Source organism: Stegodyphus dumicola, chromosome 8, assembly GCF_044657685.1.
Source record: "Stegodyphus dumicola isolate Sdum_Otavi_A_Nest chromosome 8, ASM4465768v1".
In the NCBI taxonomy this organism is placed as follows: domain Eukaryota; kingdom Metazoa; phylum Arthropoda; class Arachnida; order Araneae; family Eresidae; genus Stegodyphus; species Stegodyphus dumicola.
Window position 1 is genome coordinate 114,876,831 of NC_140775.1, and position 26,373 is coordinate 114,903,203.

Sequence of the window (26,373 nt, forward strand, 5' to 3'; positions counted from 1 at the left end):
AGGAACAAACGTATAAAAGGAAACTAGAGGTTTTGGTAATTCCAAAGATAGCAGGTTTAACTCCCACAAAGTTTATCGATGTTAGTAACCTTGCGATTCCTGAGAAGGTGAATTTAGCGGATCCGGAATTTTATAAACCAGAGAAAGTAAACCTGTTGCTAGACGCGGAAGTTTTTTATGATATGTTACGAACTGGTAAAATCTATATTCCTAATACAGGCTTGATATTACATAATAGTGTGTTTGGATATATAGTTCGTGGTTATTTAGGTATTATGTTTTTATATATTTAATTTCTTCAATTTTTATTATATAATTCTCAAAATTCTGATACTTTATTTGACTTCATATATAACAACATTGTATTTATCTTATTCTAAATTTTTAACTTTTTATTTTTATTTGTTGTATCTATTTATGTTTATTATTTATATATTTATTTCTTGATATTTAATTTTTATTATGTAATTATCAAAATTCTAAAATTTTATTGTATTTTACATAACAACACAGTTGGTAGATGATTCCATCAGTTGAGTGTAAAAGCTGAATGTCTTAAAGGCAGTGCAGCTGCTCTTCTGATGGTAAATAAATAAATAAATAAATAAATATAGTTAGTGGAAATGTAAATGATTCATGGAGAAATAATTTATCGTATTGTGGGTTAATAAATGATAATTCAGAGAGTGAATTGAAAATGTTTTTCAAACTAGAATCACTAGGAATTAAAGATGATCCTTATTGTCATGAGGAAGACAAAGCATTGGAAATATTTAATAAGACAGTTTGTTTTAAAGATGGTCGCTACGAGGTTACTTTACCTTGGAAAAGAGACTGGAGGGAATTAGCTGATAATTACCGAGTAGTGGAAAATAGATTTAAAAACTCTTGCAAAGCAAATGAATTATGATAAAACACTGTTTTCTACATATAGTGAAATATTAGATGATTATCTCAAGCAAGGTATCATTGAAAGAGTGTCAGATGGAAGTATACCTATCGGTAAACCAGTATTTTACCTACCACACCAACCGGTATTTAGAGAAACCAGCGCTTCAACGAAGACTAGAATAGTGTTTGATAGCAGCTCACATGAGTTTGGGCAACTATCACTGAACGATTGTCTATGGACAGGGATAAATTTAAATCCTAATATGTTCCATCTGCTAATTAATTTCCGATTAAATAAAGTTGCAATTTCGGTGGATGTAGAAAAAGCATTTTTGCAATTACCTTTGGCAGAAAAGGATCAAGACGCAGTGCGTTTCCTGTTTGTGGAAAACACACAATTAAATGATCTAAAACTAGCGACATATAGATTCAAGCGCGTAAATTTTGGGATTAAGTCAAGTCCGTTTTTGTTGGCTGCAACAATTAAAGAACACATTAGAAAATATCGAGATAAGCAGCCAGATGTATTTGAAATATTGAATTCTTGTGTTTATGTTGATGATTTTATTACTGGACAGGACAGTATAGATGAGGCTCTAAGCTTATCGCGTAAAGCTAAACTAATTATGAGTGCAGCAAATATGAACTTGCGTAAATGGGTATCCAATGATCCTGAGCTGATGAGAAAATGGGAAAAAGAAGAGTTCGAGATCCACCCACATAAAATCAATGACTCAAACAAGACACTTAAGATCTTGGGATTATCTTGGGATACTAATGAAGACAGTCTGAGTATAGACACAGACAGTTTGATGGAATTCCTTAAGAATAAGCATAATACGAAACGGTTCATCTTGAAAACTGCCGGGAAGATTTTTGATCCCTTTGGGTTAATAACTTCATTTACTGTTAGACTTAAATTCTTGCTACAAGAACTTTGGATTCGAAAATTGACATGGGATGATGAACTACCTACAGATATCTGTCAAGAGTGGGCAAAGTGGTGCTGTGAGTGTCATCGTCTAAGTAAAATTGCAGTTCCAAGATTCATTTTAAATCCCGAAGCCAATTCCATAGAGATCCATTGCTTTTCAGATGCTAGTCAGAGGGCGTACAGTACTGTTGTCTATGTAAAACTGTGTAAACAAGAAGAAATTTCTGTGAGTTTCGTCGCATCAAAATGTCGTGTTGCACCTGTGAAAAGAATTACATTACCTCGTCTTGAATTACTTGATGCATTACTAGCTGCGCGTTTAGGTTCTGGAATGAAAAAATTGCTCGATCAAAAGAAATCCTCGAGAATATTTTATTGGACTGATGCTAAAATAGTGCTATGCTGGATTAAAGGTACCAGTACCAAATGGAAATCTTTCATCGCCAACAGAGTTAACGAGATTAGGAAGTTAACACAGCCGACAGAGTGGTTCTATTGTTCAACAAAAGAGAACCCAGCAGATGTTATGACGTGTGGTGTTCAAATTGACTTTCTTGTGAACTGTTCCAAATGGTGGTCATGCTGTGACTTTCTAACATGCTCAGAGATTCCTCATCAGGACTTATCATTTGAGGTAGTTGAAGAAGTGTGTCCAAATGAACCTAAAAAGGACAATGAACTGCATAACGATTCTAATTTAGTTTTAATTGCATGTAATGAACCAAACCTCTTTAATGATATTCTTAATTTGTCTTCTAATTACACTAAATTTATTCGTATTGTAAGTTTCATTTTCAGGTTTATCCATAATCTTAAGAACTCTCAGGTAAGGAGGTACGGAGTGCTTACTTTAGAAGAGATAAAGGATGCTGAGGTGTATATTTTATTAGAGGCCCAAAAAAGTGAGTTTAGTGACAAAATAAATCAATTAAAAAGAGGTAAGTGTGTAAACCTCAAAAGTAAATTAGCATCACTGAATGTGTTTCTTGATAACATCGGGCTAATTAGAGTGGGCGGACGATTGTCCTATTCGGACCTACCCACTTATAGTAAACACCCTATAGTTTTACCTAGTAAACATCATTTAACTACTATTATTTTAGAGCATTTTCATTTGAAGTACTTTCATTTAGGATGACAATCACTGTTACATCAGGTAAGACAAAGGTTCTGGCCACTCAATGGCAGAAATAATTGTCGAAAGATCATCTACAGATGTGTGACATGTTTTAAGAACAAACCCATCACAGTTCAACCAGTTGCAGACACTTAGCCGACAGGACACTTAACCGACAAGACATTTAGCCGACAGGAACACTTAGCCGACATGGACACTTAGCCAACAGGGACACTTAGCCGACAGGACATTTAACCGACAGGTCATTTAGCTGACACGGACAGTTAGCCGACAAGGACACTTAGCTGACAGGACATTTAGCCGACACGGACAGGGAGCCGACAGGACATTTAGCTGAAACAGAGAGTTAGCCGTCAAGACATTTAGCTATGGGACACTTAACTGTCAACACATTTAATCCACAGGACACAAAGCCGACAGTAACGTTTAGCTGACATGCACCCAATAATTATTCAAACTTACTATCAATTACAAAATATCTCGACTTCTCCATAAGTTCAATATTTAAGTTATTTTTTCACTATCAGTAAAATTCATTTTTCGACCTATCAATTACAAAATATCTCGACTTCTCCATAAGTTCAATATTTAAGTTATTTTTTCACTATCAGTAAAATTCATTTTTCGATTCTTAAAGATCTCACATATACTTTTAATTATTGTGTTAATTTAGCATTGTTTGATATGTATCCATGGACCTTATAAGAAATACACCAACCCAAATGGGTTTTCTTCCTTGCCTTGGCATATTGCCGGCTGTCACCTTGCCCATGTCCGGAGGAGTATGCAGCGCGTATAATTTTCAAGAAAAAGCTGGTGATAGCACTTCATTTCACAAATTAGAATTTTTAGATATTTTTATTTTGGAAACTGAGATTGATTTTTAAAAATTTAGCATGTTTATCAAGCATAATTGATGTTCTAAATAATTATAAAGCTGTTGCATGCTTTCAGGTCTGGATATTTTTGTAGCTTTTCCTATGCTGTAAGGAAATTTGTATCTCCTTCTTTTAAAAGTAATATTTTAAATCTGAACTAATAGAAAAATTCAAGCAAAATATTTTCTCTTACAATTTTTATGCTTTTATTGGTATAAATAAGTAAAAAACACTAAAATTGAAAAAAGGGATTTTTGAAAGTTTTTGCTTAAAATACTTATTTGTCCTGCGTTTTTAACATTATATCTGAATATATAATATTCTACAAAGATAATATTCTACAAAGAAGTTTTATTTCAATAATATTTCATAATACATTATAGTGATTAACACTTTTAACACTTTAATAATTTTTATGCATTTATTATAAAATTAATAATTGTATTTGACTGTAATAATTAATTATGCTAGTATTTTATAATGATTACTTTTTTTAATTTATGTTCTAGTTCTGCATAAGTTTTCTTATTTATTGTTAATTTATTTTATCAGCCCAAAGAGGTGGCAGCTCAGAAAACCTATTAGTTTCGAAACGGCATTTTGCTTTGTTTCACTATAAATGTCCATTTCACTTTTCAAACTGTTGCCACCAAATATTATCGCTCTGTATTATATTTAAAGAAATTAAATAATGAAGAATCTGCATAAATGCATGTATGATTCTCTTGCACTGTGAAAAAAACAACAGCATTTAGAACCATAAAATATTGAATAACGTAATACTTTACCTGAACATGGGCACCTGCAAGGCCTAATTTTGAATTTGTTTTAATCCATTTCATATTTTGTAACTTTAACGAAGTTTTGATTAACGAGTTCAAAGCAAGCAGTGGCAACCCTGTACAGAAAATAACATTTTTATCTCCAGCGCGGAAATTCTAAAGATATGTCATTTTCAAATGTTTTGTGATATTGTTCTTGAATTGAATTTTATGTGGTTTATTGCGAAGAACATGATGTTTAATAAATAAAGGTAACACGCAAAACGTTACAAAAACGCTTCTTTGGGCGTAATATAAAATTATATTGCTGAGTGCTTCCAGAGTTTATCTTTTTTTTTCCTCATTACATTCAAAAACGTTTATGCTCCGAATTTTATGAATTGCTAAAATAAATAGTCATCTTGTAATGTTAATAATTAATGATCATATAATCAAATAAATGATCGTCTTGTTCAACGAGATAATATACTGGTAGAGAGCGTATTGCAACCTTCAACCGGTTCCAACATTAGTGTCACGTGACTGCTGCGCGAATTCCGAAAGTGCGGAAATACTTTACATTGCTTTCTATGGGACGAAAGACTGCTGCTCTGCTTGGTCACATAAAATTTAACTAAAAATGGTTATTCGCTGCAGCGCCTACGGATGTAAAGAAAGTTTCGTGAAAGGAGGACTTGTAACCTTTCATAGGTAAGTTAAAACTGCATGATTTATTTTATTTTCAGTATTTTTGTCATTTTACTATCTCTGTTGAATTGGTTGGAAAGTTTCAGCCATATTGTATAAGAAAATTGCCGCCGTATATGACATTTTCAGCATGTATTATTAGCATCAAAATGTATTAAATACTGTGACACTATTTACTGGAATCACCCTTTATATATAATTGAATTTTATATGTTTTTTCCGTGTATTCCGTTGAAATAGAAAGCTGCGCCAATTGGCGTTAACCTTTTTTCGCCAAGTCGTACGCGTTTTGATTTCATAAACAATTACTGCCTGCGATGAAAAAAGAAAAACGCTATTATTAGCATTAAATTATTGAGAAAAGATTGTGCGATATGTTTACTTTGTTAAAAAAAAAAAAAAAAAAAAAAAGCTAAAGATCTTGATTCATGCAACATTGAACATAAACAGTTAAACAGCATTATTTTAAAAATCAGATTACTTTTATAAAGCTCAATGCTTTATCATTATTTTCTATAAAATCAATTAAAATAAAAATAATCTGGATTACAATTCTGTCTCATCTACGATGCTGTTAGAAATTTATTGTAATTGAAAAAATGCGATGTGAAAAACTTACCACATTTTAAATAGTATTAAAAAAAAAAAAGGAGAGTGAGAGAATTTTTAACTGTAATATCGTTTTGATCCTAATAATAAATACTGAGTTGAAGTTTGTTACCGTTTGATACATATTCAATATAAAATAATTTTCATAGTTAATAAGATGTATTGATCCCCCCATGACATACACATGAGTGTGGAAATCAGTAATTAAGATTGCATTATTTTGTTCCAGTAACATAATCTCAAGAAAAGAGAGTGCATTATTTTGTTCCAGTAATATAATCTCAAGATAAGAAAGGCAATCAATGGCATAAATACATATAATACAATGTGGTTTTCTTTTTCTCTTTAGGATGCAATGCATTAAAATTAAACGAAATTTTTTTTTTTTACCTTCTCAAATATTATAACAGTAGTGCAATTAATTTTTTAACGTTATTCAAAATTAAAGTTTCCATCTCAATTTTTTATGATTTATTTTAGATTTTCTTCCTAAAATTATTTAACCTAAACATCTTAAACAATGGTGCAAGTAATTTAAAGCAATTATTAAAAATATAGATAAAATATTCAGGAAAAAAGGGGTTAAGTTATATCTAAATATAATTGTAAAGAATCGAACAACCTAATTCGAGGCCGTTGTCTGCTGACTGTTAGCAGACGGAAATAAAGTGTACTACCTGCCATATCAAAAGCGGGCCAAACTGGCGATGAACAGCCTAAGCTATCACTCCCCAAGAGCGCCAAGAGCATTAGTCACGTGGTATATGGAGACACCCTAGCAGACGAATTCTCTGTGGGTGAGCCGTCTACCTGTTATATGAAGTCGTTGGTCTTGTTATGTTATAACAATTTTAAAAACTACTGCCTGAAAATGCTCATAAAATCAAAGAAAATTATCACATCTTGTTTAATTTTACCTTATTTGTTTCAAAGCATCATATGCTATCAGTATTATTTAATTTTACTTTATTTATACACAAAAATAAGTTCATAAGTTTTGCATTTGGAATTTTTACCGTTTTACTAAAGTAAAGAAATTTATACAAGAATTACGCTTGAAAAAAATGTGCAAAATGCAATGCAATAAAAATTATTGTTATCCTTGAATTATACTTTTTATGGAAACATATAGTGATGAGGGTTAGTTTAGAAAATATATTTTATTTTGTTATTAAAATCAATTTAAAAAAAGTGAATTTTTAAGACAAGCAAAGGTGTAAATTATTTGTGACCTCTATAATTTGCAGTTCATGCCACCATTCTTGAGATAAAAATTCTGTAACATTTTATTAACCACGCCTCTTGCTTAAAATACTTACTTAGGTGAATGCTTATAGCCCTAAACTAATGCATAATGTTTAATTTAGAAGTAAAATATTCCTTAAGGTTTTGTTTTATTCATTTTCGAGAAATTTCAGCGCTTTTTCAATTTGGCCAATGCACACCAAACAGCACGATACATATCAAACAATGCTAAATTAACACAATAATTAATAGCACATATGAGATCTTTAAGAATCGAAAAATGAATTTTACTGATAGGTGAAAAAATTACTTATATATTGAACTTTTGGAGTAGTCGAGAAATTTTGTAATTCATAGTTTAAATAATTTTTGGGTACGTGTCAGTTAAACGTCACTGTCAGCTTAGTAACCTGTTGACTAAATGTCTTGACAGGTAAGTGTCCTGTAGCTCTAAATGTCCTGACAGCTAACTCTCTGTGTCAGCCAAATGTCCTATCGGCTAACTGTCCGTGTCTGCTAAATGTCCTGTCGGCTAACTGTCCGTGTCGGCTAAATATCCTGTTGGCTAACTGTCCGTGTCGGCTAAATGTCCTGTCGGCTAACTGTCCGTGTTGGCTAAATGTCCTGTCGGCTAAGTGTCCTTGTTGGCTAAATGTCTTGTTGGCTAAATGACCTGTCGGCTAAATGTCCTGTAGGCTAAGTGTCCGTGTCGGCTAAATGTCCTGTCGGCTAACTGGTGTCAGTTAAGTGTCCCATCGGCTAAGTGATTTTCGGCTAAGTGTCACGTACCCCAGTTCAACAAATAATGGCCGAGTTGCCCAAAGAACGTGTCACACTATCATACCCATTTAACATAACTGGTGTTGATTTATGCGACCCATTTGCAATAAAGTTTAAGAATCAACGTAAGGGAGTTTTTAACAAAATTTATGTCGTAGTATAGTATGTATGAGTACAAAAGCCATACACTTAGACTTTGTGACAGACCAAACTAGCCAATCTTCTATTTCGAGCTTAAAACATTTTTTCTCTAGAAGGGGAAAATGTACTGGAATAATAAGTGATAATTCTAAAACCTTTATTGGTACTAGTGTAGAACTCAAAAAATTGCAAAAATTGGTTGAGTGTCCAGATGAGAATTTAGCGAGTTTTTATACCACTGAAGGTATAGAGTGGAAATTTATTCCTCCAAAGTCGTCAAATTTCGGCAGAATTTGGGAGGCCGGGGTTAAATCATTTAAGAATCATTTGAAGAGAGTTATTGGTAATCAGTGTTTAACTTTAGAAGAATTTTTAACTGTTTTAACTGAAATTGAAGGAGTATTGAACTCAAGACCTCTTACTCCAATTTCAGCTGATTACAATAATTTTGAAACTTTGACCCCAGGTCACTTTTTGGTTGGTAGACCTATCACAACTCTAGCTGAGCCAGATTTATCCAACATAAATGAAAACAGACTTTCTAAATGGCAAAGAATCACTAAGTGTGCACAAAAAATTTGGAAATTATGGAAACGTGATTATCTTAATAATTTACAAGAACGTCACAAGTGGAAATTTTTAAAGGCTGACGTTCAGTTGGGAACTCTTGTATTAATAAAAGATGAAAATTTGCCTTCAACCAAATGGTTAGTGGGGAGAATAGCTGAGGTTTTTCATGGTAGGGATAACAAAATAAGAGTAGTAACTGTAAGATTTCCTAATCAGCATTTGCTGAAACAAAATGTTCAAGATATATGTATACTTCCTGTAGAATGATGGTTTATTTCTATTATAAACTGGTATTTGTTGTAATAATTTGAATGTATATTTTTCAATATTGTGATTTGTTATTGTGAAGTAATTTATTGTAGTGCCTTTATATTTATATTTATTGGAATAATAGTTTTGAAATTGTTAAATTTCAACGCCGGGAGTGTTTTGTATTAGCTGAGAAATGCTTGGCGCCAGAGCGGAATCTTGGCTAATGGCACATGCGCTGCCGGAATTGGCGTTGAAATGTATTCTGTGAAAAACTTGATTTTGAGGTACATTGGAAGTTGCGATTCATATGTTACGCTGTAAGGTGAAACCTAGCGCCAGAGTGTCGCTATGGAAAATAAATGTATTGAAACTGTGTAATGTGTGTGCAGTTATTTTATTATGATATACAGCTATCGACAGGAAATAGAATAAGTCATTTCAAATGGACTTCGAAACATACTATCGCTTTGTAGATCCTTTACATATTAGTAAATATATATCAGAAATTCTATTTGACATAATCAAAAGTTCAAGCTTACTTTTATAAAATTGCTCTAACAGTCTACAAAAAATAATAAGCCAGATCCAATTCGAAGATTAAGGAACAACACAATCTGCAACATTAACTGAATTAGATAATTTTAGCTTAGCTTATACTGTCCGTTATACATTGAACGCGCATGCGTAAACGTATTACGCGCATGCGCACATGCATATTTGCAGCCGTAAAGGTCTCACTCGCATGTGTCAACGTGACGCATCGCAGAAAGTTTGTAGCTTTGAGGTCCGGATTATAGATCATTTCGGATTATGGGTGTCCGAATTAACGACTTTTGAATGTAATAATGATTTCTTTTAGACGCATATTTCTCCTGATAGTGTGATTAAAATAACTATTATTCTGTTATTTTATTAACCTTTACTTTTTATTGAGATTATTTATAAAAATTTTTCATGGGTTAGAAATTTTTAGACTAAGCATTTATGTATTTTGTAACTTAATTTTTTAAAATTTATATTTATTGGTTTCTTGAAGAGCTTTTAAAATTTTGAAAAACTTTTCTTAAATATTGGTTTGTTTTGCTGATTTAATACAAATTTACAGATGTAAAGTTCTCTTACTTCTTTATATTCGGTATACCGGAAAGCTATGTCCGTTTTATGACAACAATTTTCGACAAGTAAGCACATGTTTATTTGCAATATGTTTGGCTCTTTATTTTTTTTTGCTTAATGTATACATAGTGGAGTAGCAAGTTAACTAAAACAAAGTTGATTCACGTTAGTCTTAAGTGTGAAGTGATAGTGTACCCATGGCCACTTATAAAGTTAATTTACGACTTTTATCACATTTTTTATACAAATTTCAACAAGGAAGAAATGCTGCATACGCATGTAGAAATTTATGGAAATTTATTTGGTGAAGGTACTCTTTTTGATAAGGCATGCAGAAGATGGTTCGAAAAATTTGAAACAGGCGATTTCAAACTTTCTGATAAGCCACGTTCGACAGTGTTGTTATGACCATGGTGGAGCAAGATCCTTTTTTGACAACATTGGAGATCGCAAAAAGGCTTAATTCAGCTCAGCAAACCATTTCGAGCCATATTCGAAAGATAGGATCAGTGTGGAAATATTCAAGATGGGGGCCACATGAATTCAGAAGAATTTGGATGATCGAGTCGTCATTTGCACATCTCTGCTTGCTCCAAACAAAATGAAGCCCTTCTTGAACCGGATGATAACTGGAAATGAAAAGTGGATCACCCACGAAAACATCGTAAGGAAAAGGGCATATTGTGAACCAAACCTAGCTCCCCCACCTCTAAATCAAATTTGACCCTAAATAAGGAGAATATTGTGTATATGGTGGGGCATTCGAGGACCAGTACATTATGAGCTTTTAAAACCAAACAAAAAGCTCAATTTGAAGAAGTACTGTCAGCAATTAGACAATTTAAAGACAACACTCAAAGAAAAGAGGCCGGCGATTTTGAACAGGAAGGACATCGTACTGCATCGTGATCATGTCAGGCCACATGCGGCTTTGGGGACTCGTCAAAAAAATTGCAGAACTAGGCTGGGAAATTCTGTCACATACACCATATTCTCCGGATTTAGCACCTCTGACTATTACTTGTTTTTGTCCTTACAAAATTTTTTGAAGGGCAAAAAATTCAAAAATTAAGTAGATATCAAACAAGCACCAGGTCAATTTTTCGCATAGTTAAAGTTACATAATTAAAGTTACATAGTTAAAGTTACATAATTTTTCAAAAATGGGGTATACAAATTGCTGGCAAGAAGTCATTAATAATTATGACAATTATGGTATTTTAATAAAGTTTATTGATGGTAAGAAAAATTTGTATTTTGTTTTATTCCAAAAATGGACAGAACTTTCTGGTAGACCATATGTTATATTAATTATTATGCTTTTTTGAATGTACAGAAAGTTTAATCCCACAGGATAATTTAGAGTGATTATTCCATGATCAAATGGCTTTATTATTCAAATTAACAAATATTGAATAGCATTAAATATATGAAATGAAAGGTAAATTTTAGTTCTATTTATAAGCGTCCCTATATGCCTAACAGAAACAATGCAGGTTTGTAGGTAGAGGTCATACAAACACATCTGCTGAGAATTACTGTCTTTAAAGTTTTTTGATACAGTCTTTTTTATCTGATTAATTTATTATTCAAATACTTTTTTTAAGTCTTTCATACTATTGGCTAGTTCAGTTAAACAAAAGCAGGAAAAGAATGCTGCTTCTTTGAATAACTCAAATCTAGATAAACTTTGCAACTAGAGAAAATAAATAAATCGAAGTACATGTTTTGGTTAGCATATTAATACTATATCCACATATAAGTTTTTGAAATAAAAATATGTACCAAAATGATAAATAAAACCCAAGTCTGTGAATATTATTGGAAAGCTGAAAAAAACAGGAATAACACAATCAGGGTCATTCTGACCACATCATTTGGCAAACAAGATCTATTGAGACTTAGTGTATTAGTAAAACAAAACCATATTGAATGAGATGAAAACATATGTGAACAAGTCTGCAGTGCTTCTGGGTGTAATGTCAGCACAGTAATTCATTGAGAGCTGTAAAATTTGTGTCTTAATAATTACATGAAATACTATGCAACTGAAATATCAAAAACTGTATTTCAACATTGCTAAAATTCATTTTAAAGTGTTGTCACTGCTCACTTTTAAATCGGTGAGTTTGTTGATCAAAAATTCGTTAAAGTTTTTCACAATATGAAATAGATAATAAAACAAATTCCAAATTTGGGCTTCCAGATGCCCATATTCGGGTGGAAACATATGTTATTCAAAATTGGATGGCTCTAAGTACAGTTGTTTTATCCCAAATACAAGAAATATAGATACGTTTATGCAGATTCTTCCTTATTTAATTTCGTTAAATATAACACAGGGCGATAATATTGAGTGGCAACAATTTGAAAAGTGAATCGGACATTTATAGTAAACCATCGCAAAATGCCAAAACGAAAATAATAGTCCGACAGAGCAAATTGCACCTTGTTTGAACTTATTTTGCCTAATTTTTATTCGTTAAATATTTATACTGGTTGCAATAATCTTTTTCACAAGCATATTACTCTCTCCTGATAGTATAACAATAAATTTTAAAAGTTTAAATTTAATCAATCTTAGCTTCATTTGCGCTAGATTTTTCACACTAAAAGTTCTAAATTTTTAGCCCAAAAAGGCTTTTAATTTCGTTTTGGCATTTTGCGTTGGTTCACTATAAATATCGTTTCACTTTTCAAATTGTTGCCACTAAATATTACAGCCCTGTGTTATATTTAAAGAAATTAAATAATGAAAAATCTGCATAAACGTATCTATATTTCTCGCATTGGGGTAAAACAATGTTACCTAGAGCCATCCAGTTTTGAATTATATAATCTTGCAACAAATATGGGCATCTGGAAGCCCAAATTTGGAATTTGAAATTTGTTTTATTATCGATTTCATATTTTATAACTCTTTAACGTGTTTTTGATTAAGAAACTCAATAATTTCAAAGCGAGCAACGGAAATTTTGTACGAAAAAAAAAAATTATTGCTAGTGCGCGAGACTGTGTATCGGAAATTCTAAAGATATGCTCATGCGATATTGCTGTTGAATTTAATTTAATGGTTTAAGCGGGAAGAACATGATATTTAATAAATAAAAGTAGCACACGAAACTTTAAAAAAATTTCACAGTTGATCAGGAGAAATATTTTCCTTTTTATTCTTTCTTCATGTTACGTACCTTTCAACTGGTTCCCTAAGGATGTGCTTTTATTTTTTAACAAATAATCCAGATGTAGTAAAATTCATCATTAAAATACTGACTCGTGAAATCCTTGATTTTTTTTAACTTTTAAAAAATTTTAATTTTAATTTTTATTTTTAAGCACATTAAATTTATTGAGGGGGGGCCCAGGAAAAATTTTTGCATAGGGGTCCAAGAGTTCTAGTTACGCCACTGGTAGCAGTGTTTATATTTGCATTGAATTCTGTAGTAAATTTCAAAGTATGACTAATAGCTTTATCTTGGAGTAGATTTTTTCTGTTAAAAATCACTGGAATAAAGAAATGGTATTTCTATTATAAATATTGGTTGTAATAAGTTTGCTTGAAAGTCTAACGCAAAAATTCTGCTTTCACTTTTCTTAAACTGTGGATAATTTTTATATATACAGTACAAAGTGTATACAGTCAAAAGTCGTTAATTCGGACACCCATAATCCGAAATGATCTATAATCTGGACCTCAAAGCTAAAAACTTTCTGCTCATGCGCATAGGCGTTTACGCTTGCGCGTAAGACCTCTTACGACTGCGCATTCGCAAGCGCAAAATACGTTTTTGCGTGCGCGTTTTATGTATAATGGACGGTATAAGCTAAAATTATCTAATTATCTATTTCAGTTAATGTTGATGATTGCGTTGTTCCTTAATTTTCGAATTGGATCAAGCTTATTATTTTTTGCAGACTGTAAGAGCAATACTATAAAAGTAAACTTGAACTTTCGATTATGTCAAATAGAATTTCCGATTCTGGAGCTCCCAAAGGATCGTACAAAACGAAAGTATGCTTCGATGTCCATCAAACAAAAAGTGGAATTGCTGCAAAAAATGAATAAAGACATGAAGAATGTGACAGAGAGGTTAGTGAAAACGAAAAAATTTTGATTGACAAGTTAGTCGGTATTCTCGGCACAGCAATTAACGGGACTTGAACAGCGGAACTTTGTAACTGAAGAAAAAATTATGTCTGTTTATAGAATTAAAGAGAAAGTATTATCACATAAAACGAAGCAACTTAAACAACTTACATTGAAAGAAATGTTTAATAAAGTAAACAAATAAATATTAAGCTTTTTTTGTAAATTTTGATACCCTTTAGATCATAATTGTTCTTTATTTCATAAATTACGGTTTCATATTTTTAATTTTAGAATTTCTGCATGCCATCTTACGCGATTTAAACTGATGATCTATAATCTGGAATCGCCGAAGTCCCGACGAGTCCGGATTAACGACTTTTGACTGTATATAAATACTAGTGTGGTTTAAGAGTGATTCATTAGTTATGGCTCAAAGGCATCATTTAAGACATCAAAAGTGGCAAAAAATGGTAGAATTGAGGGAGGTCATCCAAGATTTGAATATTCCTCAAAGTGTCATATCAAGAGTTTGGAGCCGCTTTTTAAAGCATTGGATCAGTTGATAAGACAGCCTGGTTAAGAGCAACAACTGAATCAGAAGACCATTTTCTGTAATTGTCAGCTCGAAGAAACGGCAAAACAATTACAAGAGATTTAGTTTTAAACCTTCAGGCTGCAATGAGAACTCGAATTAGTTGTTCTGTTTAAAATATATATTCTATTCAATATATAAAATGTATGTTCTATTCAATGCATATTGAACAACTATTATCTTCTTGGTGGCATGTTGCTGAACTAAAAAAAACCCTCTGCAGACGGGTCATTTATGCATCAGTCCCAAACGTCACTAGCAGCCGAGTGATGCACTCAGTGCATCACTATTAGCATTCACCTTCCAGACGGGCATAGCATATATGCATTTTCAAACATACACGTTCTTTTAGAATTTTTTAAAATCATTAGATGGCACTCCATGTTCACTACAGTTAATGTATTAATATATACATTGTCACTTTGGGTTCGTAAAGTACTTTCTGATTCTGGTGATTCGTTTAGATCAGTGTTTCTTAACATTTCTAGCTAGTCGCACCCCATTGAATCTGAAAATATATCTCCCGCACCCCACTGAAAAATGTGTTTTAATTTTTTTAGTCTAGAAAAATACATTTTTTGCGAAACTTATTGTTTATTGAAAAACATTGTACATTTTATATAAATACAAAACAATATTATTTTTATCAATGACTAGTCTGTTGTTGTTTATTCATTATTATACTGGTGAAGCGATGTTCCTTTTTTGAAAGACATGCGCGTAAGTCATCACTTGCATTTAAGCGATTTCTCGCTTTAGTTTTTATATGCAAAAGCGATGAAAATCGCATTTCGCACAAGTAGGTGGTAGCAAAGGGTAAGAGTAACTGCAGTGCTCCGTTCGCCAACTCTAGATAACGTTGTAAGTGTGAATACCAGAATTGTTGCAATTTTAATTGTTCGAATTCCATTAGAACATGTCCAGTTGCTCGCATTTCAATAAGTTGATCTTTTTTCAGATCACTATCATCCATCAAATTTAAGTCAAATAGAAATGGATCCAGTCTCCATCTCTGAGTTTTGGTAATATTTCCGGTAGAAAAATATCCATTGAATGATTCGCTCAATCGTCTTAAATGTATTACAATGTCGGGTATAATTGTATTCTTTTCATTTTTCGCAATAACAGAATCAAGCAAGAGAAAGTTTGCAAAATTCCCCTTTTCTACTCCACGTATCCAAATTTCTAATTTTACGATAAATGAAGATAATTTTTCACTAGATATTATTATATTTATGCCAAATCCTTGCATTGATAGATTCAATTCATTTAAATGACTAAATATGTCTGTTAAGTAGACCAGCCTCAGCATTGCATCATTACTCTCAACATCTTAACAGTTTTGACTAGTCAGTAATTGAATAATTTCCTCACGCAATTCAAAAACTCTGTTAAACATTCGACCCTTAGATAACCATCGTATTTCGGTGTGATATAGGAGCACGGTATGATTAGGACCAATTTCTTCGCAAAATGCACAAAAAATGCGATGTTCAAGCTCTCGCCCTCGGATGTATTTTACTACATTTACTGCTGTAGTTAGATGTTGTTTTAAACTTTCTGGCAATGCTTTCGACGCAAGCGCATGACGATGCAACATGCAATGCGTTATTATAACTTTCGGTGATTCTCTTTTCATGTGTGAAAAAAAAATCCTGAATTTTTGGCCTAACTTTGCTGGGTCTCCTTCAGTGCATAACGCGCCAATTACATTCATTGGTAATTGATATTTATTAAAAAATATCTTTGATGCGATTGAAAACATCAATTCCTCTCGTATTCACCTCCAGTGGCTCACAAAATAGAAATTCTTCTATCACCTCTTTTTCCTTCACATACCTGACAAATACCTAAAGACCTATGACCTACAATTATCAACATCAGTTGACTCATCCAGTTGCATGCGTATTTTAGTGAACTGATTTTTGTGTCTTCAATTACTTGCATTAAAATATCTTCACTGAGATCTTGTATTCGCGATCGTATAATATCATTCGATAGTGGAATCTGTTGGATTTTTTTATGTGCTTCCGAATCTAAAACTGTTTAGGCAATAATAAACAATTTAGGCTAATAAATAATAAACTGATTAGGGTTGTATCGTGGCTATCGAAGGTCACGCTTGTCTTCCCACAAAGATTTTTTCTTTTCTCCTTCACCTAGCTGCCTGTTCGCGTTTGTTTGTAGCGTTTCGTGCCTTTTCGTAACGTAGTGTATACCCCCATCAGCACCGACTGTTTCCTGTGTCTTTTGCCGATAAGTGAGCTAGGGGCTACCAATTTTTATGAGCTTCAATATTGGGAACACTATTGCAGATTTCAAATTGCAATAGTGTATTTAATAATTGCAATAATTGCAGAACCACTGGTTTAGATGTACGAGCAGATGATATAAAGTAAACAAAACCCAGTTGACGCACAGTTGATTTCACTTGATATACTGTAAAAAAAAATCTGTAAGGTTACTAAGAAAACTCATGGAAACTGGGATGCCATGGGTTATTTGAGTAACAGAAACAGGTGTTTTCTTTGTAACATTACAAGAGTTTTGCCTGTAATGGTTACAGATCTTTTTCTTGTAATATCACAGCATACAGTTATGTAAGTAGAACATATTTTTCTCATGTAAATTCCCAAACGATATATCTGTAATGGTTACAGATTATTTGCGTGTAACATTACAGCAAATAATTATGTAAAAAGAACATGTTTTTCTCATGTAAAATCCCAAACGATATATCTGTAATGGTTACAAATTATTTGCGTGTAATATTACAGCAAATAATTATGTAAAAAGAACATGTTTTTCTCATGTAAAATCCCAAACGATATATCTGTAATGGTTACAAATTATTTGCGTGTAATATTACAGCAAATAATTATGTAAAAAGAACATGTTTTTCTCATGTAAAATCTCAACAGATATATCTGTAACCGTTACAGGTTATTTGCTTGTATTATTATAGCAAGTTATTATATGAGTAGAAGATACTTTTCTTACGTAAAATTCCAATGGTTGTATCTGTAAAGGTTTCAGATTATTTCCTTCTAATATCCCACTAAGTAATTATGTGTGTAGAATATATTTTTCATAGATAATAATACTAAAGGATATGTCTATAAAAGTAATAGATTTTTTTGTCTAAAATGATGCTTATTATAATAAAATATATTTAAATCAAGATGTTTTGAGTAAAACAATATCTGCATGTGTATATCATTATGCAAGTGAAGCATAATACTTTGGCTTTTTAAATTACTCAATTTGACCTCAGAATAGCATTAATTTAAAAGATGTGCTTTCAACAGCAATATTCTTTTTTTTTTTCAAAAAGTAACATTAGTCTGTTGCAGAGTATTTTTGTTTTATGAAGAGAAACTTATGTCTGATATTATTGAAAGGCCTTTCATATTATCATTTTGATTAATTTAAAAGTTCAAATTGATATGCTACTCCTTATATTTGCCCTGTAAAATAGCTGAAAAAAATACAGTCAAAAGTCGTTAATCCGGACTCGTCGGGACTTCGGCGATTCCGGATTATCGATTTTTCCGGATTATAGATCATCAGTTTAAATCTCGTAAGATGGCATGCAGAAATTCTAAAATTAAAAATATGAAACCGTAATTTATGAAATAAAGAACAATTATGATCTAAAGGGTATCAAAATTTGCAAAAAGAAAAAGCTTAATATTTATTTGTTTACTTAAATAAACATTTCTTTCAATGTAAGTTGTTTAATTTGCTTCGTTTCATGTGATAATACTTTCTCTTTAATTCTATTAAACAGACATAATTTCTTGTTCAGTTACAAAGTTCCGCTGTTCAAGTCCTATAATTGCTGTGTCAAGAACACCAACTAATTTGTCAATCGAAATTTTTTCGTTTTCAATAACCTCTGTTACTTTTCTTCGCTATCGGAAGCGAATTATAATGACGAGGAACTTGTTTTAAATCATATCAAAGACGGAGCATATCGAGATGAAATACTACATTTGGTAAGGAATTATAAGCCAAATAAAATAAAAACATCTGATCTTCAATTATAAGCCAAATAAAATAAAAACATCTGCCCTGAAGATAAGGATAGTGCTGACAGATAACTTCCAATTCATTACGCGCCCGCCGCGCGGCGTTCCCCCCGCCGAGCAGCGTGAAATTGATAAACAGATTTCGGATTTCAAAACATACTTTCGCTTTAGATCCTTTACATTTAACAAATATATATCGGAAATTCTATTTGATATAATCGAAAGTTTAAGCTTACTTTTATAAAATTGCTCTTACAGTCTGCAAAAAATAATAAGCCGGATCCAATTCGAAAATTAAGGAACAACGCAATCATCAACATTAACTGAAATAGATAATTTTAGCTTATACGTCCATTATACATAAAACGCGCACACTCATATGCGCAGTCGTAAAAGGTCTTACGCGCATGTGTCAACGCGGGGCATGCGCAGAAAGTTTTTAGTTTTGAGGTCCGAATTATGGGTGTCCGAATTAAAGACTTTTGACTGTAGTATGTTTTATTTGCATGTTTTAGTGTCAGTTAATAAGATATGTTCTAGAACTTTCTTTTTAGTAATTTAAACTAAAATAGACACTTGTTGCTTTAGATTTAACTTATATGAGTAAACGTGTTGCATGTTGATATGATAATATTATTACAGTAAAAGACATTTTGTGAAATATTTCTATGAGGAACTCAGAACAGCTGTTCTTCATATTTCAAAAATATACTCTCTCCTTCTAAAAAATGACATTTTCAGTAAATTAAAGAATTCAACATAGCAATGAACTTCATTTTGTTACTAGAAGGAATTCAAAATTTTGTTCATATGCTTGAATTACAACGTCTAACTAATTTTTTTTTATTCTTATCTGCATTCAATGTTTGTCAACAGTCTGCCATTGTTTGAAATAATGCATAACTTTTTTACTTACCTTCAAATAATTTCCTTTGAATTAACAGATAGAAGTCTTTCATTAAAAACCTAATGTCATGCTTTTTGAATTTATAAGTTTGAAGGTTGTGAATTTATAAGTTTCATGCTTTTTGAATAAGCATAAAACTTTGCCTACTGACCTTAATTTTTTGCTTTTTGAATAAGCATAAGACTTTGCCTACTGACCTTAATTTTTTGCTTTTTGAATAAGCATAAAACTTTGCCTACTGACCTTAATTTTTAAAGCCTTGTTTCCCTTAAAATTCTTAATACAATTATGCCTTTAAGAAATTTATTCCTAAAATTAATACTTCAGTTTAGCTTAAAATTTAATGCATTTTAATTTTACCTATAATTTTTTACAAACATAATATGTAATAAATCTAAGCTTAACATTTACCATTTCGAAAGTGATACTAAAAAAGTCAGTTATTATAAATTTCAAATCAAAGTTATTATAAATTTCGAGATTCGCATACAAAATTGTGAAATAAACATGTGACAACAGAAAACAAACTTTATGCTCTCTCTATATTACAGCATGTTAATTAAGAAGTTTATTGAATTTATAATTTTATTGTGAAACACTATGAAGCAAATAATATGCTAATTAAAATACAGAAGTAAAAATAATTTATTACTTAATTCATAAACTTTACATAAAACCTGAAAAAAAGAATTAATTAAAAAATAACATAATATAATTTAATAAACATTTCATAAAAATTCGTTTCAACTGCTTGGAAAAAATGAATGGTTTTTCCCCTCTTTGTAAACCATGTCTCCTAAATAAAGAAAAAAACATTTCTTTTAAAATCATAATCATGCTCTTAAAAAGCTTATAAAAATTACTTTAATAGATGTTTTAAACATGTGCTTATATAACACTTTTAATCATATTTCTTTATAATATCTTAATTAAGAACAGCTTAAATTCTTTAAAAAATTGGATTACAGTGAACCGTCTCATTACGACAAGCTACATCAGTCAATCACTTTTTAAATTTAACCAGCATTCCTCATAAAATAACTAATTAGTAAACATAACTTCTCTAGGATGCCCACTATCATTTAAAGATCAAAATTTTCAGGAATCACGTATAGCTAGCTTAGAGAAGGTTCTCAGAATTCAGAACTTGAATAAATTTCTCGAACTGTTTTAGCATTTGAAAAATATTTTATTTATTACCTTAAATTTCTAAAACAATATTACATATTCGTCCAAATGAATCAGTGGGACTCGGACAACATTTTCCCCCTAGCTTTCTTTTAGCACGGGATTCTGAATATGTTTTAATGATTTAGGTAATGTTTGTCTTCCTTAAGGCGCTCACAAAACAAGTTACCCTAAATGTTTTGTCCGCATAGTGGTCATTTTCATCTTAGTAACAGATTTGCTAGTGGATTTTGGGTGCATTGATTGATGAATTCATTGATGAAACAATAATAGTGAACAGCTTCAAGAAAATGGGGATATCTAATGCTCTTGATGCCATATTCCCACTTATTTTTACTAATTTTATTTTCCGAAAATTAAGAGGGAAAAATTAAACGAATAATTTAATTTCCAAAGGACACAATCACAGTAGGAATATAACAAATGAAAAGTAATCATGGATAAACTACTACTATCACAATATTATTTATTTAAAAGAAACCTCTATTTCAATAAGAATACACATAATTGCAACATCTAATAAGTTATCTCATTTCTTCTTTATAATTTGAACTTCTGTCATTCTCATTGTTGTTCTTGCAAATCCTTAGGCCTCAGATCATACATAAATAATTAGAGAAGGTTTTGGTCCGATGCTTGCTAGGGTGAACATTCAGCTGATATGGCAAAATTGCACAGTGAATGGCAGTTGGTATTTGCTTTCACTATCACAGATCATTGTTTGTATTAGGCTGACATAATATTCAACAGTTAGAAGAGAAAGATTCAACGGGGCCTTAAGTGTGCAAAAGTTTGCCTTTGTTAGTATGACGAAAACATTCATTATGTTGATAAATCCATTTTAAAATCTTGGGATATTCATTTTCTGAATGCATTAAAAGGGGGAAAATTATGTAAATATTTTTTTACTTTTCAGAATATGGTTCTAAAGCTGGGTGGGGTGGAATATGCAACACAATACGGTAATTCTGAAGATCATTGCTCATGGCAGTACAAATTAAACGGTGATAACTTGCATGCTGTAGAAGAAGACACAAATTGCAGTTCCAGATGCATTAAATGCTTTGAGGTCTAGGAAGTAGCAGTGGGCAATACTAAGAGTGAAATTCAAGGTATAGGGAAGTAGGAATGAAAATTACTTTTATCAGATAACTTAAATGGTTATGTTACTAAGCGTTCTTATTGGAATGTAGGTTTCTTTCAAATAATAATACTATGATAGTTACCAGTAGTTCATTCATGAATATTTTTGATTGGTTATGATCTTATTGTAATCACATCCTTCGAAATTAAATTGATTGCTTAATTTCCCACTTGATTTTCATACTATAATATAAAAGGAGGGAAAAAAGTCTGCAAGTAAACATAACTCCTCTTTCTCTCTCTATATATAGACATGTATCTTCGTGTGCAACTAAGCAAAACAAATGTGACTTTTTCTTCTTTAAAAAAATTGTGTAAATAAATAGGATGAGAATTAAGTTCATTTCAAAGACTTATGATACATGAAATATACATGATCAAAATAAATTAGAAAATTAAGTTCAAATAAATTTTAAGCTAAATTACGTGTTGCAATGTAAGTTGCAATAATTCAGTTGTAATAATTAATACTAACAAAACCAAACATCATATTCCCATTCTGCAAAGTATAAAAATTCTTCTGCAAAACTGAAAAAATGACCAACACTTTGGCTTATTTGATAACTTTCAAATTCACTCCTTTGTTTGCATTTAGAATTTATAACTTTAATTTTCCACAGAAATTTGTTTTTGATTTTAAAAAATTTCACTGGCATAATTTCATTCACTTCAGTGTATATTAATAGATGCAGAAGGTTTTTGTACCTTACATAATTTTAAATCTTATGTAAACTAACGTAATTAATAACAAAATCAAAACATAGATCAGAAACTGCATAAAATTTAATTAATAATTACTACTAGTGTCACATGAAATGCTATGAAATTAATTAATAAAATAAGAATGAGATAAAATATATAGAATTAATATTCCACGTGTGAAGTTTGGAAGTTTTACGTTAAATATTTTTTAAAATTAAGTATTTTTAAAAATGACCCCTTAAAGCATGAGACCTTTCGTAATTAGAACTTGCAAATCCACTTCGCTAGTCCTTCATAACATTGCTTTTCTTTTATTAACAAGAAATATTGCATTCAGTTATTTAATTTAAGATATTAAAAATAATGCTACTGAAAGGCATGAATACTTACTTAAATTTGAAATTAATTTGGTTGACTTAAAATAATATTAAAAAAAAATAAATCTTCATTATAGGTCTAAAAAACAGACCTTATTAATTTTCTTTTATTTGAACGATATCTGAATTCTGCCTTAGTTTGGACTAGTAAATCATTGGGCAATTAAATGCCAAGCTATAAGAGAACTAATGTAGTTTACAAATGCACTGAATTTTATTTCCGGTATTAACTTTCAAAGAAAGTAAAATTTTTTGCATATTTGCATCATTTGGATTAATAGAATATGGCAAAGCATGCAAAGGCTATCAGCCTAAAGGGAAGTATATATTCATGGGCGGTTTTGTAAGGAAACGTAGCGTGCATTTCCATTTATTCATGTGTGTATATATATATATATATATTTACATTGTTAATGCTAAAATCAATGCTTCATTAAAAATTCATTATTATTTTATTTTTAATACAACATACAAATACAGAATTGTTTTAAATTCCAATAAACAATAATAATTTATTTTTTTAAGAAAACTTATTTTATGATTTATATATTATATTACATGAATAACAGAAACATTCGTCAAGAAATGTATTAAACTTGTATTAGCAGATTCATGCTATCCTAGTAACAAGACTATCATACTTCAAAACTGTATTAAAACTGGGCAAAATAAAATCAACATAAATTCTACATTAAATGTTTAAAAACTTATAAGTATGCAATGGTAGTTATATATACAATATAATATATGTTGTCATTTATAAAATATTAATAAAATGATACTTTTGGAAATAATGCACAAAATTTTAGTTTTGTTTTATAATTAGTTTAACGAATTGTTAGAAAAATATTTTAGGTCATTTCCATTTTTCCCCTGTTGATATTGGTATATTAAAATATATGGAATAATTAAGTTGCATCTAGTTAGTAAAACAAAACATTACGTAAAGTATGATACGGCATATTTTTTATCAATATAATTACTTCATTTTGGAATTATAATATTTTCGTAAGAAATTAATACCACTGAAAAAATATTATTACACTAAAGGAATAAACGAGATTCTCGACCGCGTTGTTCAAGTTTTTGTAATTTTACTTCATAACACACTCGTACATAAACATATTAAACTGAATTATAAACCAGGTATAACTAATTAGGTAATCCTAGAAAAAGAATAAACTAAACCTAGTAAGCAAAGAATATATACATTACATTCAGAATTCTAAATATTTATATAAACGTTTCTCGCAAGGCCTGCCGGGAAAAAGATGTCAAACGTTCTTTGGTCAGACGATTGCAAAAGAACGCTAACATGATTAGTTTTGTTTTTAACAACCACATTACCATTTCAATTAAATACCACAAACAGTGATTAAATTTTGGAATAATTAGTTTTAAATAATAATACGGTCAATTTAAGGCGTAATTTATCGGATGCACAATGACAAAATACTACTATTAGATCTGCATTTGGAATAAATATTTTGCACTCTTTCAACTCATTAGACATTACGAACACTGATATTAATTAATCGCAAAGCTTAAACGTTTAAATACTTACTCACTACATATATCAGTGCAAAGTGCATGAGAATAATCTGCATAAAATGAACAAAAAATATTTCAAGTAGTAATTGTAAACATTTGCTTACTTACTGTCTGTCTATGGTCTAACAGCTCTCGCCAGTTTGTCTGCAGCTGTCTGTTGCCGTAGAAACGAGCCCTAACCCATTTTTCGTAGGGGTGTCTTGAAGACTTACTTCTGAGTTTGCCACCTTGGCGCATTTAAAGATGATTTGGCGATATTCACATTTTGTTTTAGTTTCAAGTAAAATGCTTGTTGACCCTTTGCGTCGACCCCGACATCCAATTTCCGAAAATGAAATTCGATGGCGTAGATAAAGCTTTTGCAGTCAAGAAACGGTCTTTGATTTTGCCGTGTGAGGTACAAGTCGCTAAATTTGCAATCCCTCTAGATGTACAATGAGTAAAAATAAACTTGTAGGGAAATAAATTTAAAAATCCGTGTTTATTTTTGAAGAAAAATTTTAATTTCGACATTTAAAAAAATCATGCTATTATTTTGCTTCTTTTTTGTTTATTTGTTTGCTTGCAAAGATTCATAGATGACATCTTAGAAATCTACTTGATTGCCCCATTCTCTTTATATAGTATAGACGCACTTCATAAATATAAAATAAATTTAATTTTTATAGTTCTCCCCTCTAGCTGATCTACCGTGAACATTCAAAGCAATTTCTTCAGTCTTTAAATGACGTTCTGCTATGTTTTTATTTCAAAATTTTCTGTTAATTTATTGCTTGTGCTTTAATAATGACTAAAAATTTCATCATTAAATGTATATAGAATCATCTTGAAAGTAAAAGCATATTTTTACATACCCATGCTCTCAATAAATACTTTTTGCGAACATTTCTTCTTTTCTCATACCTTTAAACTAAACCAAAAGCTGGTTAATTTAATGGCGGAAGGAAGCGAAGGTGAATTAAAATCAAAACTGCTTTTTCCTTAATTACCAGTGGTTTGGGTTGGTTTATATGATTACGGAAAGCCTCCAGGCCTAAGAGGAGGGATGCCTCCATGGAGGGCTTGCTAAGGGAAACTGGCTGTGCGCCCAAAAACGTATCATGTTGCCAAAATTTCTTAAAAGTTAAATTGCTGTCAATCCATGTTTCATCGATGTAAACGATGTGGCGTTCGTTCACTTGCTCTGAGTTTTCTCATTTCGCGTAAATAATTGTTCCTCCAAAATACAATGTGAGGTCTTTCGATAAGATTTTTTTTTTTTTTTTTTTCTCTACGCATTCCAACGAAAATTCATTGAACACAAAACTTTGCACAAAGAGTCTTTTTGCCACGGGAAGTCTAATTTTTGCCTCAAGACAGGCAGTAATTTCCGCGCAGATGGCACTTTCTTTTCTTTGATGTAAAAGTCTTGTATTGTCTGCCGTAGAACGCATTTGTCAAAATCGTAAATTTCACATTTATGATTAGCAGGGCTTTTACATTTCTTTCCAAGTGTATTCAGAAGTTTATTTTCACCCATTGTTGATACTTCGCTCTTCAAAACTTAAGGAAGAGGAACTACTAAAGAGTTCGCCGAAACTTCAGAAGCGCAAAATTCTGCGACACTATACACGATTTGACGTGACTGAGACTTTAAAGGTTGACCTTTCTTAAACTGGAAGGGCATTTTAAAAAATTGGCGATTAACAAAGCATTACGAAAATCAAGCTAAATAGAAGCGAATTTGAGCAAATGCTAGCACAAATGATATAACAACGAGAATAAAAAGA

At 31.2% G+C, this 26,373-nt stretch overlaps 1 protein-coding gene across 1 annotated transcript in view; it reads left to right on the forward strand.

Annotated features, from left to right (window-relative positions):
- The first annotated feature begins 897 nt into the window (after nt 1–897).
- Nucleotides 898–26,373, forward strand: part of LOC146995932 (uncharacterized) — a 46,841-nt gene continuing 21,365 nt past the window's right edge. The window contains exon 1 of the mRNA XM_085822306.1: nt 898–5,313. Coding sequence (XP_085678432.1) covers nt 900–2,963 — 2,064 coding nt within the window. The 5' untranslated portion in view covers nt 898–899 and the 3' untranslated portion in view covers nt 2,964–5,313. The remainder of the gene's footprint in view (nt 5,314–26,373) is intronic.